The following is a 14278-nucleotide window of genomic DNA, read 5'->3' as shown; positions in this document are numbered from 1 at the left end:
ATGAATTATGCTTTTTAGCTTTAGGCACATTCATTGCATACTGCAGTTCTTTTTCCTGAATGTAAATCTTAAGTAGGTCTGTGATACTATTGTTTCAATTTTTGTATTCAAAAAATGGCTCTCCCAACAGTACTCTGATACTTGCTCCAATCTTCAAAACCATATTCTTAGCTAGAGTATTCAAAGACAACAAACTTAGAATGCAAGCAACCTTAAAGTGGTTTTATTTAGAAACTTGAATTAGTAATGGAAAGTATTCTGCAGTGTTTGTCTTATTCTAGTTAGTACACAGTCAAGAATTCTGCACACAGGACACATATCTGAACATTGACTTTTCCAGTTTAAATGAACTGCTTAAAAATAGCTTAACATTTAAAAGAACTGGTGTAATATAACATGGCATTGAGAACAACTATTGATATTCTTCCTTGTTCTTCCCTGTGAATAGAAGTCTGGTGGAAAACACACTGGCAGTAAAATACAGTTACTCTTTCATCTTCTTCTCCAACGCTTGGCTGCATCATGATTCTGCATTTTAACCTTTGTAGATGTTTCATACTCAGCTTCCTTTGTAAGCTGTAGAAGTTGGCTGTTTCTTGGGCCAATTAAGTGAATTATGTGTTTGCACACTTGCTGCCATTTTATGGAAGTGTGATTTTTTTTTTTTTTTTTTAAATTGTGTCGCTTATTCTGTGTCTCACAGTGAGAAAACAGTGGAAATGTTTGAAGAATAATGAAGAAAAAATGGCAAGGATTTTAGCATCCTTTTCCTTTTTACTTTCATTAAAATCCCTCAGCAAAGTTAGTGGTGTAACGGTGTTTTTTTGAATACAGATGCAAGAAGGAGAAGCGGAAGTTCAAGTTGCCTTGCAAATTTTGTTACCAAGATGCTTGACTAGTTGCAAGCAACCTACCCAGAAGGTGGTCCCTGACCTCCCTATTGACAGTGCAAAGCATACCTTTTGTACTGATACTCCCCTTCAGCCACTGGCCTGGATTTGAGCTAGGGCATTAGAGAAGTAAGACTTTCTCATCCCGTTAACTATTTCTCTCAATAATAGTGTTTAAGCAGTTCTTTTTGAAAAACATGAGTCATGACCAAGGTAAGTTCTTGAGTCATATGCATTAGAACACTTAATTTGTAAAAAATCAACACCGTGCTGTTGATTTTATAAAGATATCTGATACAGTTTCTGAACAGGTGTAGAGAAGCATTTACTGGACTCCTTGTCCTTTTTGGCACAGTTTATATTCATTCTATTTTGAGCAAAGGAATAAATGGTGTGGGTGGTCAAGATCTTTAAACTTCATCATGTGGGAAATACTGCACAAAAGTTACCTCTTAGCTTGCAGCCTCCCTGACTTTCTGCTGCTCTGATGGAGCAAATGGGGTAAAAAGCAACAGAATCTTGCCAGCCATAGATTCTGTCGATACAGGAGGGCCCTCCGAGTGTTACAGAGTTGGTCTAGATGGTTTCTGTGCAGTTCCTATTACAAAGCTCATACGACACAGGACTAGAGTTTCCCAACTAATGATTTTTTCATCTCATAGTTTTTTTTCTGCCAAGGTCTAACATTTGTCTATTTGCATTAATGTGAAATGAAATGGTTTTGGTTTTATTTTTGAAAGACAAGAGAGAAGGTGGGGGGGAATTTCATTCATATGGGAGTCTTGAGAATTCTTAATACATGCCAACTGCATGCACTGCACACCAAGATGTAGTCAGCCTCTTTCTGTGGCTGAATGTCTAGATAGCTCTTATATACAATTTTAAAAAGCTGAGTGAGATCCACCTCAGCTCATGCTCTACCATGCAGTTACTATACTTTCTGAGCAGATAAGAAACACAGGAGACATACCTAAATTGGACAGAGTAGGTTCTTGAACCTGAACTTAGTGACATCTTAAGTTAACACAATGATCCTCATTTGACTTTGATTCACCCTTCCCTCTTGTTCTCAGAAAGTCCATCATATGTCTGAGAAACATTTCAGTGAAGAGCTGCTGTGTTCTCGGGACAAGATTCTGTTCTGGCAGTCAGTGCTGGCTGGCAGTTCGTTTTGCTAAGACAAAACTAGCTGGTTCAAAGTATGGTAGAGGCCATGCAAATCTATTGCTGTAACTGTTCTTTCTTGACTACGGGTGGTACCTTGTGGGCTTTGGTTAGTTGATGTAGAACTACTAAGTCTCTGCCGTTGTGCAAGAACTGTCTGTAGCATCAGGAGGGTGCAGCCATTTCCTATACTGCTGCATAGGGCAATCCATAATGACACTTCTAATCTTCCCTGTTTGTTTGTCGTTATGTATTACAGGCATATTTAGATTTTTTAAAAACAAACACTAGTCTCTCTGTTATGTCTGTCTTTGCTGGATATTCAATACCAATATATTTGCATTGAAGATAAAGCCAAAAAGCCAAAAATATTCTTAGGTTTTTCTATATCCTATCTATTTAAAATCAAGCAAAGGGTGAATAATATGTAAACATAGAGGGAGGAAAAGTACCATTTTGAAAAGCATTCCTTGTACTTGAAAAACAGTATAATAGGAAAGCCTTTTCTCTTTTAGCAGACATTCAAGCCTCTAAAGATATTCCTGCATTTCTTAAAGAGAACACTCTAATCTACAAAGAAATATTGAATAAAAGACACACTTTCGTTTTGAATTGTATCCTAACAGATTGCTGTGAAGATGGATGCTCCTTCAAACAGATTTTCATACTGGATAATTTCTCATCTAGGGACTTCTGTTTTTATCAGATAAATGACTGAAGATAATCTAACTCATAACCTCTAACTCTAGTTTTGTTTTTCGTCTATAGATATATGCAAAAAACCTGGTGAATGCAGATAGGTGTGCACTCTTCCAGGTTGACCACAAAAATAAGGAGCTATATTCAGACCTTTTTGATATTGGAGAAGAAAATGATGGGAAACCTGTCTTCAAGAAGACCAAAGAAATAAGGTAAGAGTAGCTAGCAGAAGAATGCAGTTTCATTATAGCTACAGATGTGCAGGCATTTTATTACCCAGTCTCTGTGCCTATCTGCAGGTACCCTGACAATACTTGTCATACTGTGATATCATTCCCACCAGGACCCGCCTCCAGAAGGTAGTACTTCTGGGAATGACATTGCAGTGCCATCGAAACAACGTCTCTGAAGCTATAACGTCACTCCTGGAAATGCCGTCTTCCGGAGGCGGTCCTTTTGGAAATCATGTTGGGAAAAAAACACAGGTGTTCTGAGGTAGGTAAAGGTGCAGGTAAAGGTGCACCTAATCCGTAGTCTGCCAGTATGGGACTTTTTTTCCCAAGAGAGTTCCCAAGAGGAATTGAAATTTGTGCGATTCAAGCACATCCAAAGCAAGGAGCTCACGATTTGTACTTCTTAAGGATGGATTAGGCATATGTAGATTCTAATGTGGACTGGTCATTGGTTTTGAAGATTTCAAGTCCAGTAACTTAGTTTTACTTTTTCTCATGTGAATTTAGAGTATTTTCAAACTTCTAAATAATTATGATTCTGAAGTATGCTTGATGTGGTGAATTTGAAAACGTATATGGGCTTGTGATGAATATGTAGGTTTCTTTGCCTAAAATTGATGTGTATTCCTGCTTCATGTCCCAAGTACATAATTTTTACAGATACGCATGTGTTTTAATGAAAGAGGCAAACCAACAAAGTCAATATAGCATTTTTCACTTTTCAAAAATAGTGAATCCTTAATAGATACAGATTGAAATTTTTCAGACACACAGGTTTTAAAACTGCAGCTTCTTAGAAAGAAAGAAATGTATGATTAAATATCTTGCACTAAAATTTTGTTAAAATACTTAGCATAGGTTTTCTCAGAATTTTTTTCATTTCCTCCTTATACTTTTAAAGTTCTGGGCCAATATGAGGTGTGATTCATATCTTCACTTAGACTCCTTTAGACAAACTTACTCCCACTTACTACATTGTGTGAGTGAGAATGGAAGAGGTCAAAATTGGTGCAATTTACATACTGACAAGCAAGGAGGTGGTGTAAATTAAAGAAGGTGGCCTGCTTTAACATAGACTTTCATACTCCTTCATAATTGTTTTTCTTGCTTATATCTTTCTGTCTTTTCTGTATGAAAATTATTGAAATATTGACTCAGTGCAAGGATGTGAGCCATTTCACGGGTGCTGTATACTGAAAGAGAAGTACAGCTTAAATATCTGTAAGAAAGTGATGCTGAGTCAGTCATCAGGAAGGAGCCTTAAGTTGGTGTGATGTACATATCATAACAAGCAGCAGAAGAATCTTAACTAAAAACCGGGTGTGCAGGGAGAAATCCTTGCAGCTTTGTCACTAACTTCAGTGGGAACAGGATACTACCTGGGTACATTTAGATTTGAAAGTGTTCCACATGAGATTCTTTCTACTTACTTTTCTCCACAAATTCTTCTGTACTTGTATGTCGTAAATGTTTTATGTCAAAGAATTTAAAATTATTTTCTCACAAGACAGACTTGTAGATTTTTCTGATTCAACCCCAGAATATATTTGTCGTGTTTAGCTTCTTGTGGTGATGAAGGGATGCAGTTAGTGCCATGGCATTTGTTTGCATGTCATGAGATGAAACAAACTAGTTGTTCTGAAGCGTACATGGCAAATGCATATAATGTTTAGCTTGGAAATTTCCATTGGTCTTTTTCCAAAGTTTATTTTACCAAATCTACCTGCCCCCCTGCTGAAGAAACAACCTCCATATTGCCTATGATGTGTCTAAAGAAACAATGAATATGTAAAAGCGATGAGAAAATCAATAGTTTGTAAAGGTAAACACAAGTCTCAGGTTCTGTACAAATGTCATATTGATTAGGCATAACCGTCAGGGTATTGAAGACTTTGAATTTTTGTCACTAAAATGGAAAAATTATGGAATCTTTTATAAAATGTTTTCAGAAAGTATGTGTTAGCATGTGCTTTTTTATTTTATTATTTACTACCAGTTGTTGTCTTGCAAGATTTTTCTCCTAAAAGCATCAAAATGACGCTGGTTGGGAACAAATACCCATTACCGTGCCCAAGACAGACTCGACTGGAAAAATGTTCTTCCAGATAGTTCATATTGTGGCTAACACACATTTTTATTTTCTGCAGATTTTCTATAGAAAAAGGAATAGCTGGTCAAGTGGCAAGAACAGGAGAAGTCCTTAACATCCCTGATGCCTATGCAGATCCACGCTTTAACAGGTAGGATGTTATTCATGGGAGCGAAAGATAGCTCACCAAACCTTTTACTTAAACATACTACTTAAATTTCCTATTAGGATGCATTCATGCAGCCATGATCCTCTCATGAGGAGACAGCCTATGGATATCTATTTAAAAGCTTTAGCAATCAGAGATATTTTTAAGATACCAATAAAAAGTATTATTTTTATCAAATAGAAATACAATGGAGAAAGATTTAGTTATTTTTCCTGTTACAGAACTTTGCCCCGTTAGGTAGACTGTTGCTGATTTTCTTCATTAGCCTCCCTGCAATCTGATTATTTTCAGGGGCAAAAGAAAGTTCACTAACAAATAGCATACCTAAGGGCCTGAATGTATTCTTTAATTTTCTGAATAACTGACTGTACATTTGAGGAAATACTAATTCTTTATCTTACAAATGGAGATTAAAGGATTAAAAAGTTCTTTCTAAACATGATGCAGTAGATGGAAATATTTAAAAGCTTTGGAGGTGAACTTCTTGCAGGTACTAATTACATCTACTTTAAAACTATTTAGTATATCGTACATCAACATTTTTGAGAATCAAAGGATAGATATTAATCAATAATATTAACTCTTTTCCTTTTTTCCATTCTCTTTTCTGGCTCTTCAGAGAAGTAGACCTCTACACAGGCTACACAACCAGAAATATCCTGTGCATGCCTATTGTAAGCCGAGGAAGTGTAATAGGTGTTGTGCAGATGGTGAACAAAATAAGTGGAAGTGCCTTCTCTAAAACTGATGAGAACAACTTTAAAATGTTTGCAGTCTTTTGTGCTTTAGCCTTACACTGTGCTAACGTAAGTTTTATTTACAGTTTTGTAAGCTGTTGGTTATAATGGGAAGACTTAGAATCCTACTTAAGGATTTTGATGTTCCAGATTATTAAAGTGATTCATAAGTCTGTTTTGTTGAATTAATGCGGAAACAGGAATCATTGAATTCTTTGCTGAATAATTGTATTTTAAGAGGATGATAGGGATTCACTTGATGCTTTCTGAAATAATTGTACTCTGGATACATCAATTTCATGTAGCTAAACTGAGAGAGCAGGATCTGAAGTGTGAATGAGATCTGTCTGTCTTCTCTTTTCCATTAGAAAGAAGAATTCTTGTTTACTTTTAAAAATTCTGATCACAAAATTTTACAAATTTAACTGGGGGATGGAAATGTTATATATTCTCTCGATTCCATATGCTTAATATTAAAAAAATACACATTTATACATTTATATGCTGTGCTATATACTCATAATTATCCATGCTTCTACATAAGAGTGGATAGCTATTTCTGTTTTCAAACCTGTTATTGTCACAAAAATTACTATTCCTGTAGGAAGCATAAGCAATTTAATGATCATTACTATGTAAATTATAAAAATGCAATAAATGCAATAAAATGCAATGCAGAAGAAATGCGTCATATCCATGGGAGGTAAGACAGAATGCAATGCCAGTTAAGCCTGGTGATTTACATTGTGCCATTTTACCAACATCATGCTGTTGGTATACTGGGGCAGCAAACTTTACTGACAATTACTTAAACTTGTTCCACGTGACTCAAGGCAAGTGGAAAGGCCTGCATATAAATGAAACTTGGGACTGTGCAATCACTCAGTTTTGTGCGAGTTCACTCTTCTTAGACGGAGAACGTTACCGTTCAGGGCATGCCGCTCCAGAGGATTATCTTTACTAGTAAAGTTGTTGTGTCCTCACTTCTTCACAAACCATGCCATGTCTGCAATAACTGTCTGAACCTCTCAATATTTAACCGTACTTGTTTTGCACAGTTATTGAATAATAATGTAGGTATGATAAACTTCTGATGTACTTTTTACTGTGCATAGGTAGCAGTTATTTGTACCAATTAGCTGAATTCATGCAGTGGCACAAAATATGAGTGGTGCCCTGTAATCCGTTTTCTTTCTGTTAGCATATTGCGAGGTACCGATCTCTGTTTTTAACTCCTGAACTTTGATTCTTTTTCTTGGGAGAGTTTAGAGGCAGTGAAAAATCAGCCAAGCCTTAAGATGTTCACCTGACTGAGTAGATGCAGAATGATGTGATAGAAGGCCCAATTTTCCCGAAGTACTGAATTCCATATAATCTGTCGCTTTCTAATGTGTGAAGTTGAGCAGCCAAAGTACTAACATGTTTGCAAATGTGTATTTTAAGAATAAGTGCTTAAATAGAGGAAAGAAATGTTTTTTCCTTTGTTAAAATTTCACTACTAATGAATGACTTCCCTTTTTCAGATGTACCACAGAATTCGCCATTCAGAGTGTATTTACCGTGTAACGATGGAGAAGCTATCGTACCACAGTGTTTGTACAGCAGAAGAGTGGCAAAACCTCATGCACTGTACACTGCCTCCACATATTTATAAAGAAATTGAACTGTAAGTATTTTTCTCATGTAGTCACAGCTGTATCTTGTATCAGTCTGTGAAAAAGATTATTTTTTTTTTCCCCTAGGTGTAGTGAAGGGTTTTGCAGGAAGCACTTCCATTATTGAACTGTCCCCAAATTATAGGGGTTTATCTCTGGCATTCTTATACCTAGTTATACTTAATGACCTGTGAACAAAATTTATCTATCAAAGATGTAAAATAATATCTGCTCAGAATGGTAGCCTCTTCCTTGGGCATGGGTAGCCACAGTAGTTGCTTTAAGCATTAGTTTATATCTAAGGATTGTGGAGATGAGCTTGCTTTCTGATAGTCCCAAGTCACCAACAGCGCAGAGCCAGAGGAGGCTGAGCTGGAATATCAGTAGTTAAGACCAAATGCATGATCTCATCCCCTTGTATATGTTTTAGAATAAAAGATTCAGCTTGTTCCTGGGATTTTTTGGATTGTGTGTGTTCTGGTTTTGTGTTTTGGGGGAGGGGGGTGTTGGGGTTTTGGTTGGGGTTTTTTGTGTGTGTGTGTTTTGTGCATCTGCCTGTGTTTATTGAAGGAGGGGAAAATGGATACAGATCTCTCAACATCTGGAGATAATTCAGGGTTGTGCATCCCAGGTGGTAGAGTTTAGAGTTGCGGCCTACATTTGGAGGAGGACTTTCCATCCAGCCTCTTAGGCTTTCTCTGAAACAATTCAGTTACTTTCAGCTCTCAAGGGTCTGCTGTGCGCTGAAGATGTACTTCTAGCTGTATTTTATCAGTCAGTCCCCACGCAACCCTAACACCGGGACTCATCTCATTTTTTTGTCCCTGTTTTTGGCCCAGGACGATAAATTCTGCTCTAGTGACCGAGTGCCTAAAATCAAAACTCCATGATACTGAGGCACAAAATCATGTTGTCTTTGTAAACCTTTATCTCCAGAGCTTGCTCGCTCCTGTCGGGCGCTGAGCACTGTAGCTGCGAGCGAGCAAAGCATGCAAGCGTATGCTGAAGAGGGGCTGCTTACCGTTAACGGTCGTTACGTGCCGCAATGATTCGCCTGAAAGCCAGAGCATTAGCAGCTTGCAGGGTTGCACCCCGATAGAAGCTTATTCTTTGCAACACGATTTCTTGTGCTTTGTTACGTGATATTATATAACCCACCTCCTCAGCAAAAATGACTTTTACGTGCAAAGATGACAGGTTTCATTCTAAATTATATTAAGACCCTTTAGTTCGAGCAATCTGAATACATTGAACCATTTTCCAAGCAACTCGGCTACCTTCAGCTCTCTTGCACCTGCTGTGCCGTTCAGTATGCCACATACGCGCAAGCGTTTAGCTGGGCTCGATGGAAAGTAAACAGAAGACTTGCGGCACAGCAAGTGCAGGGAAACGGGTTAATTAATAATTGAAGGACAAAGAGTTGTGCTGAGCAAGTCCCTAATTTTAGGCCCAAACGTTGATATCGGGAGAGGGGAGAAGTCCTCAGCGAATGAAACGTAAAAAATGCATTATGAATTTTTGAAGTTTGGGATGAATTTCTATCAAAAAGTAAAAGGTTTTGGGGTTTTTTTTCTTTATCAAAATTAGAGCAAGTCTCACCGAATTAATGACATAAACTATTGAAAAAAAGCCAGCAAATATATTATTAGAGACACCATCCTCACAATTCCTGTGAGGAAAGTCTGGGATGTTTAGGAGTGCCTGTAAAGCTGTCGTCATCCCTGTAGAGCAAAGATTTTTGCATATTACTTAAGCAGTGGGTTCGTAAATAAAGGTTTATGTTTCTATTAACTAAACAAAGCCAAAGGATAACCAAAGGCTAACGATTGGACTTGATGATCTTACGGGTCTTGTACAACCTAAATGATTCTATGAGTCTTTGAGCATAGTTCCACTGACCTTAGCAAAAATATATTAACTTACATAGCTGGAAAATAAATAGTTTTACACTATACACTATACACAGTCAGTTTTCTGTGTATATTCAGAAACAAATGAAATGCTGTTGGATATACATTACTTAGTTGTTTTCACTTGCTTTTAGTAAGAACGAAAAGGTCCTTTTCCTTGCTAAACTGAAACTTTCTTCTTAGGTACCACTTTGATATCAGTCCATATGAGGATGTCTGGCCTGCCATTTTTGTCTACATGGTTCACCAGTCCTGTGGGACAGCCTGGTATGAAGTACATGATTTATTGCTTTAATTCTATTATTTTTGTGTGTGTTTATTAGGAAGTGTTGAGATCATGATTTTCTAATTCAAGGTCTTACTTTCTTTGGAGTTTATTTACTATGTCTGGTCTGTACAGGGCTGTAATAAGCAGGCTGGAATTTTGTCCCAGCTTCTTGGTCTTCAGTTAATAAACTTTGGGAACAGCCAAGTAAAAGAACTCATGATACCATCCAAACAGTTGTCCTTCCAATACATAGAAGTATGGTTTGGTTCTGAGATGAGATTGCTTTTCAGACAGAAGATAGTGAAGATATTAAAGGCACTCATGCCAAAAAGGAGAGAAGGTCCATGAATACTTACTTTTCAAATACATTGTTGCTGACGTTAATACAGTATATGGTTAAAGAAATCCAAGGTTAGATCTTATCTTGCTAAATAAACCAGTTACCAGCATTATTGTGCATCAATTATGGAAGTGAATGATTTTCAAATTAAATTTTTCATTTATTGTCCTTTTTCTCAGTGTCCATTATCATTACTAGGATCAGTAGTCTCTTGGCTAAACATGTCCCATTGCTGAAAGAAAGGAGCTGCCCTGAATTACAGAAAAACTCTACAGATGGGCAGTTGAAAGGGGAAGTGTCTCCCTGCAAAAAGGAACAACATTTGGGAAACATTTGCTGGTGACTCTTTCATCTTAGTAACTGGATGAATCTCCATGAGCTCAAAGCATACAGTCAATCCTGAGGGTCTTTCTCATGTCTGCTTCAATACTGGTGACTGTTCTAAATACAGTTCTCTACTGCTCAGTGTAGTTAGCTTGTTTCTGTTCCTGACCGAATGGCTGTGGATGCAGGATTGGGGTTGAGATTTTCAACTAAGTTCTGTTCTCTTCCTCTCTCTCCCCGTCTCTTTCTTTCAAGGTGTAACTTTGATGGGAAAGAATTGATACCTACTTGACATTTCTCAAATGTGTCTCAGCTTTCACGTATAAAGTTAAACAAAAGTGAGGAAAATATTTGAAAAGGAGGCTGTTGGAACTGGACTTGTATTTAATTTCTGAAAGAAATTAACTTCTCAATCCTCTGAAACAAGTACAGCTATTCTAAGACTAAAATTTTAATATATTGAGGAGTAAGGTTGTGCCTTCAAGTATACACCTACGTAATGTATAACAGTCCTGTCCAGGGAGGGTTTTGGAGAAAAATCCATGATACTCACTACATTTTCTTTGCTCTCACGATGAAATAATCTTTTACTGCTTTAATCAAGTATACAAAATACAGCAGTGGAGGAAGTAATAGTAGTCTACATTGAGATATCATGATAATGATTTTCCCTTTGACTACAACTGTATTATCCTGTAGTAACCATTGAGTTGATATTGGATGTAGATGGAAGTGACTGTTGGGATAATCTGTATTATGATGTACTATTTTAAACAGTATTTCTAACAATTGTTCTAGAGTTGCCTGACATAACTCTATAGAATTAAAAAAAGAAGCCTAAAGCTTGAAAGACAATATGCCTCCTTTTTTACTAATGTCAGACTAAGGCTACGAAGAATAGTTACCTTGCTCAGCACACAACCATAGAAATATGTTTTTCTATCTAACTTGCTCCATATAGTAGATGTGTTTACATTTTTACATATAGGTCAGAGACATTTAGCTTTGTTTTCTCAGCCCATATGCACTGTAAAACTAGAACATTAATACTGCTTCCCTGAGATACCCAAGAAATTATCAAAACATGGAACATAAAAAAATAAGTCAAACCACAGTAACGGGGAAAAAAATGAGAATAAAGGAACACTGATCTGTTTGAGGGAAAAAGTCAGTGACTTTGGACTCGGGCACCTTCACTTCAGTTCTGGGCTCAAGTGCAATATTCCCTTTTTACCCTGGGCAGCTCAGATTAGGTACTTGAGAAAATTTTACCTGATACCTGATCTGTGCCTGAATTTCCCATCTGTAAACAAGAAGTATTCAGCTTTCCTTTCCAAGGAACATAGGTAGATAGAGTCTATTAAAGGTTGTGCAGAGCTATGGTACTACAGAATATGAACTCAGAGGTGTTTTGATGAGCACATAAGCCAAATATAACAATCCCTTTATTACTGGTTTTTATTATTATCTTAGTGAAAATACTCTTGATCATAAATACATTTTGCTTATTGATATTAATAGCAAAAATATAAAAAAGCTTTAAGAAATAATCCCATAAAGGCTATAGATTTGGGGCATTTTCATGGTTGACCGACAATTATTTAACAAAATATTTTTTGTTGAAAAACGAAGAAACGGTGAAATGTGAATTTCTGTTCATTTGGCCAAACTGAAAAAAAATCTTAAAGTCTTCAAAAAAGTAAAATCTTCTTCTTTTCGTGATGTCTGTATAGAGCATCTCAACTTCTTTTATTCAAAACAACTTACGTATCTGGCATTTGACTGAAATTTTAATTTAAACGGGTTCATCTCTTCCGTGTCACTTGCTTAAAGACCTTAATTTTCTGTTTTGATCACAAAATGATCAAATTGTCCATTAGATGCAGAGTTTCACTGGTAGGCAGGTTGAATAGGTAACGGATTTAAAGAAACAACACTTCAAGTTTCTGGGGGCAGGGAAGGTTATGCAGCAGTGTTGCCTGAGCTGGGTAGCTTATGTTGACTTATGTTCCAGAACTTTTAAACTAAGAGCATTGTCAAGTACCCACGCTCCTCTGTCCTTGCTAAAACTTGGATGACTCTTGTAATCAATGAGTCACCCACAGTGAGAGTCATTCCTAGCAAGAAGAGTAAATCAAAGAGTATCTTTTCACCTCTGCTGGTTGTTTTTCCCGTTCTTATTTCTTGTCTCTAACCAAATTAATTTCTTTCTAGCTTTGAACTTGAAAAGCTATGCCGATTCACTATGTCTGTAAAGAAGAATTATCGCCGTGTGCCCTATCACAACTGGAAGCATGCAGTTACTGTCGCACATTGCATGTATGCCATTCTTCAGAACAACCAGGGGCTTTTCACTGATCTAGAGGTAGGTGAGATGATTGTGTCTGTTACTAGACCTCATCAGAGGTATCAGCCATTGTAGAAAGATGTTTTCTATGCTAGAGTTTTGCTGTCAGCTTGGTCAGAGTGTATATAAAGGTCCCTGCAGAGGAACAGGTGTGAGCAGAAAGCTTGAGGAAGGAGAATTATTCAGATTGCTAATCCGAGTGTTTCCTTCACGTTTTTTAGGTCTGCCCTCTGAAGAAGCAGTAGCAGCTTTACTATAAGTCCATGTCCACATTTTGAGATTCAACCTGCCTGCTTACAACCACATTCTGTATTTTAATTATTTAACTGTTAGATCTATACTGAGGGGAGGGAAACACCCTGGATCTTGAACCCTGTGAGGTCTGTGAGACCTGAATAGGAGGACAAAGGTTGCAGAGATGGTTGACATAAGTGAGTAAAGGAGAAGAGTAGAAAGGATGGAAGGAAAACAGTTGTCCACATATGCTAATTCACTGGTTAACTTTTATTATACAACAGTTTTCCTTAGCATTTGTGTACATATTTTAAAGATAAATGGATAGTGTTTAAAAAGCTCAGGAAAAAAAAATACTTTGAATAGATCACTAACTGGAAAAGTTATAATAGTAAAATGGAAGGCTTAGAATGGTTAAATGTTAATATACACTGTGAAGAACTGTCACTTGTTTTTTTTTTTAATTATGGTAGGTGCAACTGGTACTGCTCTCTATTATTAATACTACCTGAAACTTCTGACTGGGAGAGTGTGTTTTTAGTTGTGTATAACTTTGACAAATACTAGCCATTTAGGCTTTAATTTTCCAGGCTCCACAACTTCCTCAAGGTAATTTCAGCCAAAATTGTTTGGGTCTCTTAAAGTAACATGCTAGGAAAAATCAAGGTTTTGTTCAGTCTATAAGAGTAAAATAAAATTTGGTGATCTTTCATTTCAAAAGGTCTAGTTTATTACACTGCAAAGCAGGGACTTGAAAATTGACACTGAAATAGGAAAGTGGCATTTGCCAGGCATATGCTGAAAGTTGGCAAAGCTATACAAGTTTGTAAAAGTCAGTATTCCTTTAACAACAAAAATCTGTAGATTGCCACCTCAGGGAATACTTAAAGCTCTGCTAACGTTCAGTGCTAACCAAGTAGTAAGCCACATCTTTTTGGAGATGGAGTAAGAAAGACAGGGAGAGCAAAAGAGGCAGCTGTTAAGAGAGATGGAAACAGTCTTTGCTCCCTGCCGAACTCCAGCCCTTTGTTGCCTGCTGAACTCCACCCAGCCTTCACCTGTTTGAATGCCTTATCCCAGTCTATGTTCCAGCTCTTTCCAGCGGTCTCCTTTCTTGAGACTGGAGATGAATGCAACAAGAATACAGGAAACTGCTGAGGGAAAGTTTGGGGATCTAGGATGGGCTAGTCTCAGGTGAGGGATGATGACATGAACCTTA

At 37.1% G+C, this 14278-nt stretch overlaps 1 protein-coding gene across 1 annotated transcript in view; it reads left to right on the top strand.

Annotated features, from left to right (window-relative positions):
• Positions 1-14278, top strand: part of PDE10A (phosphodiesterase 10A) — a gene marked incomplete at its 3' end in the record, with an annotated part of 185493 nt that overhangs the window by 150014 nt on the left and 21201 nt on the right. The window contains exons 11-16 of the mRNA XM_081997622.1: positions 2823-2965; positions 5134-5226; positions 5864-6050; positions 7505-7647; positions 9730-9813; positions 12693-12843. Of these exons, the coding sequence (XP_081853748.1) occupies positions 2823-2965; positions 5134-5226; positions 5864-6050; positions 7505-7647; positions 9730-9813; positions 12693-12843 (801 nt within the window). The remainder of the gene's footprint in view (positions 1-2822; positions 2966-5133; positions 5227-5863; positions 6051-7504; positions 7648-9729; positions 9814-12692; positions 12844-14278) is intronic.

Source organism: Phaethon aethereus (assembly GCF_964289735.1).
Source record: "Phaethon aethereus genome assembly, chromosome: 3".
Classification (NCBI taxonomy): Eukaryota; Metazoa; Chordata; class Aves; order Phaethontiformes; family Phaethontidae; genus Phaethon; species Phaethon aethereus.
The sequence above is the reverse complement of the archived record's forward strand: the minus strand, read 5'-3'. Positions and strand labels throughout refer to the sequence as shown.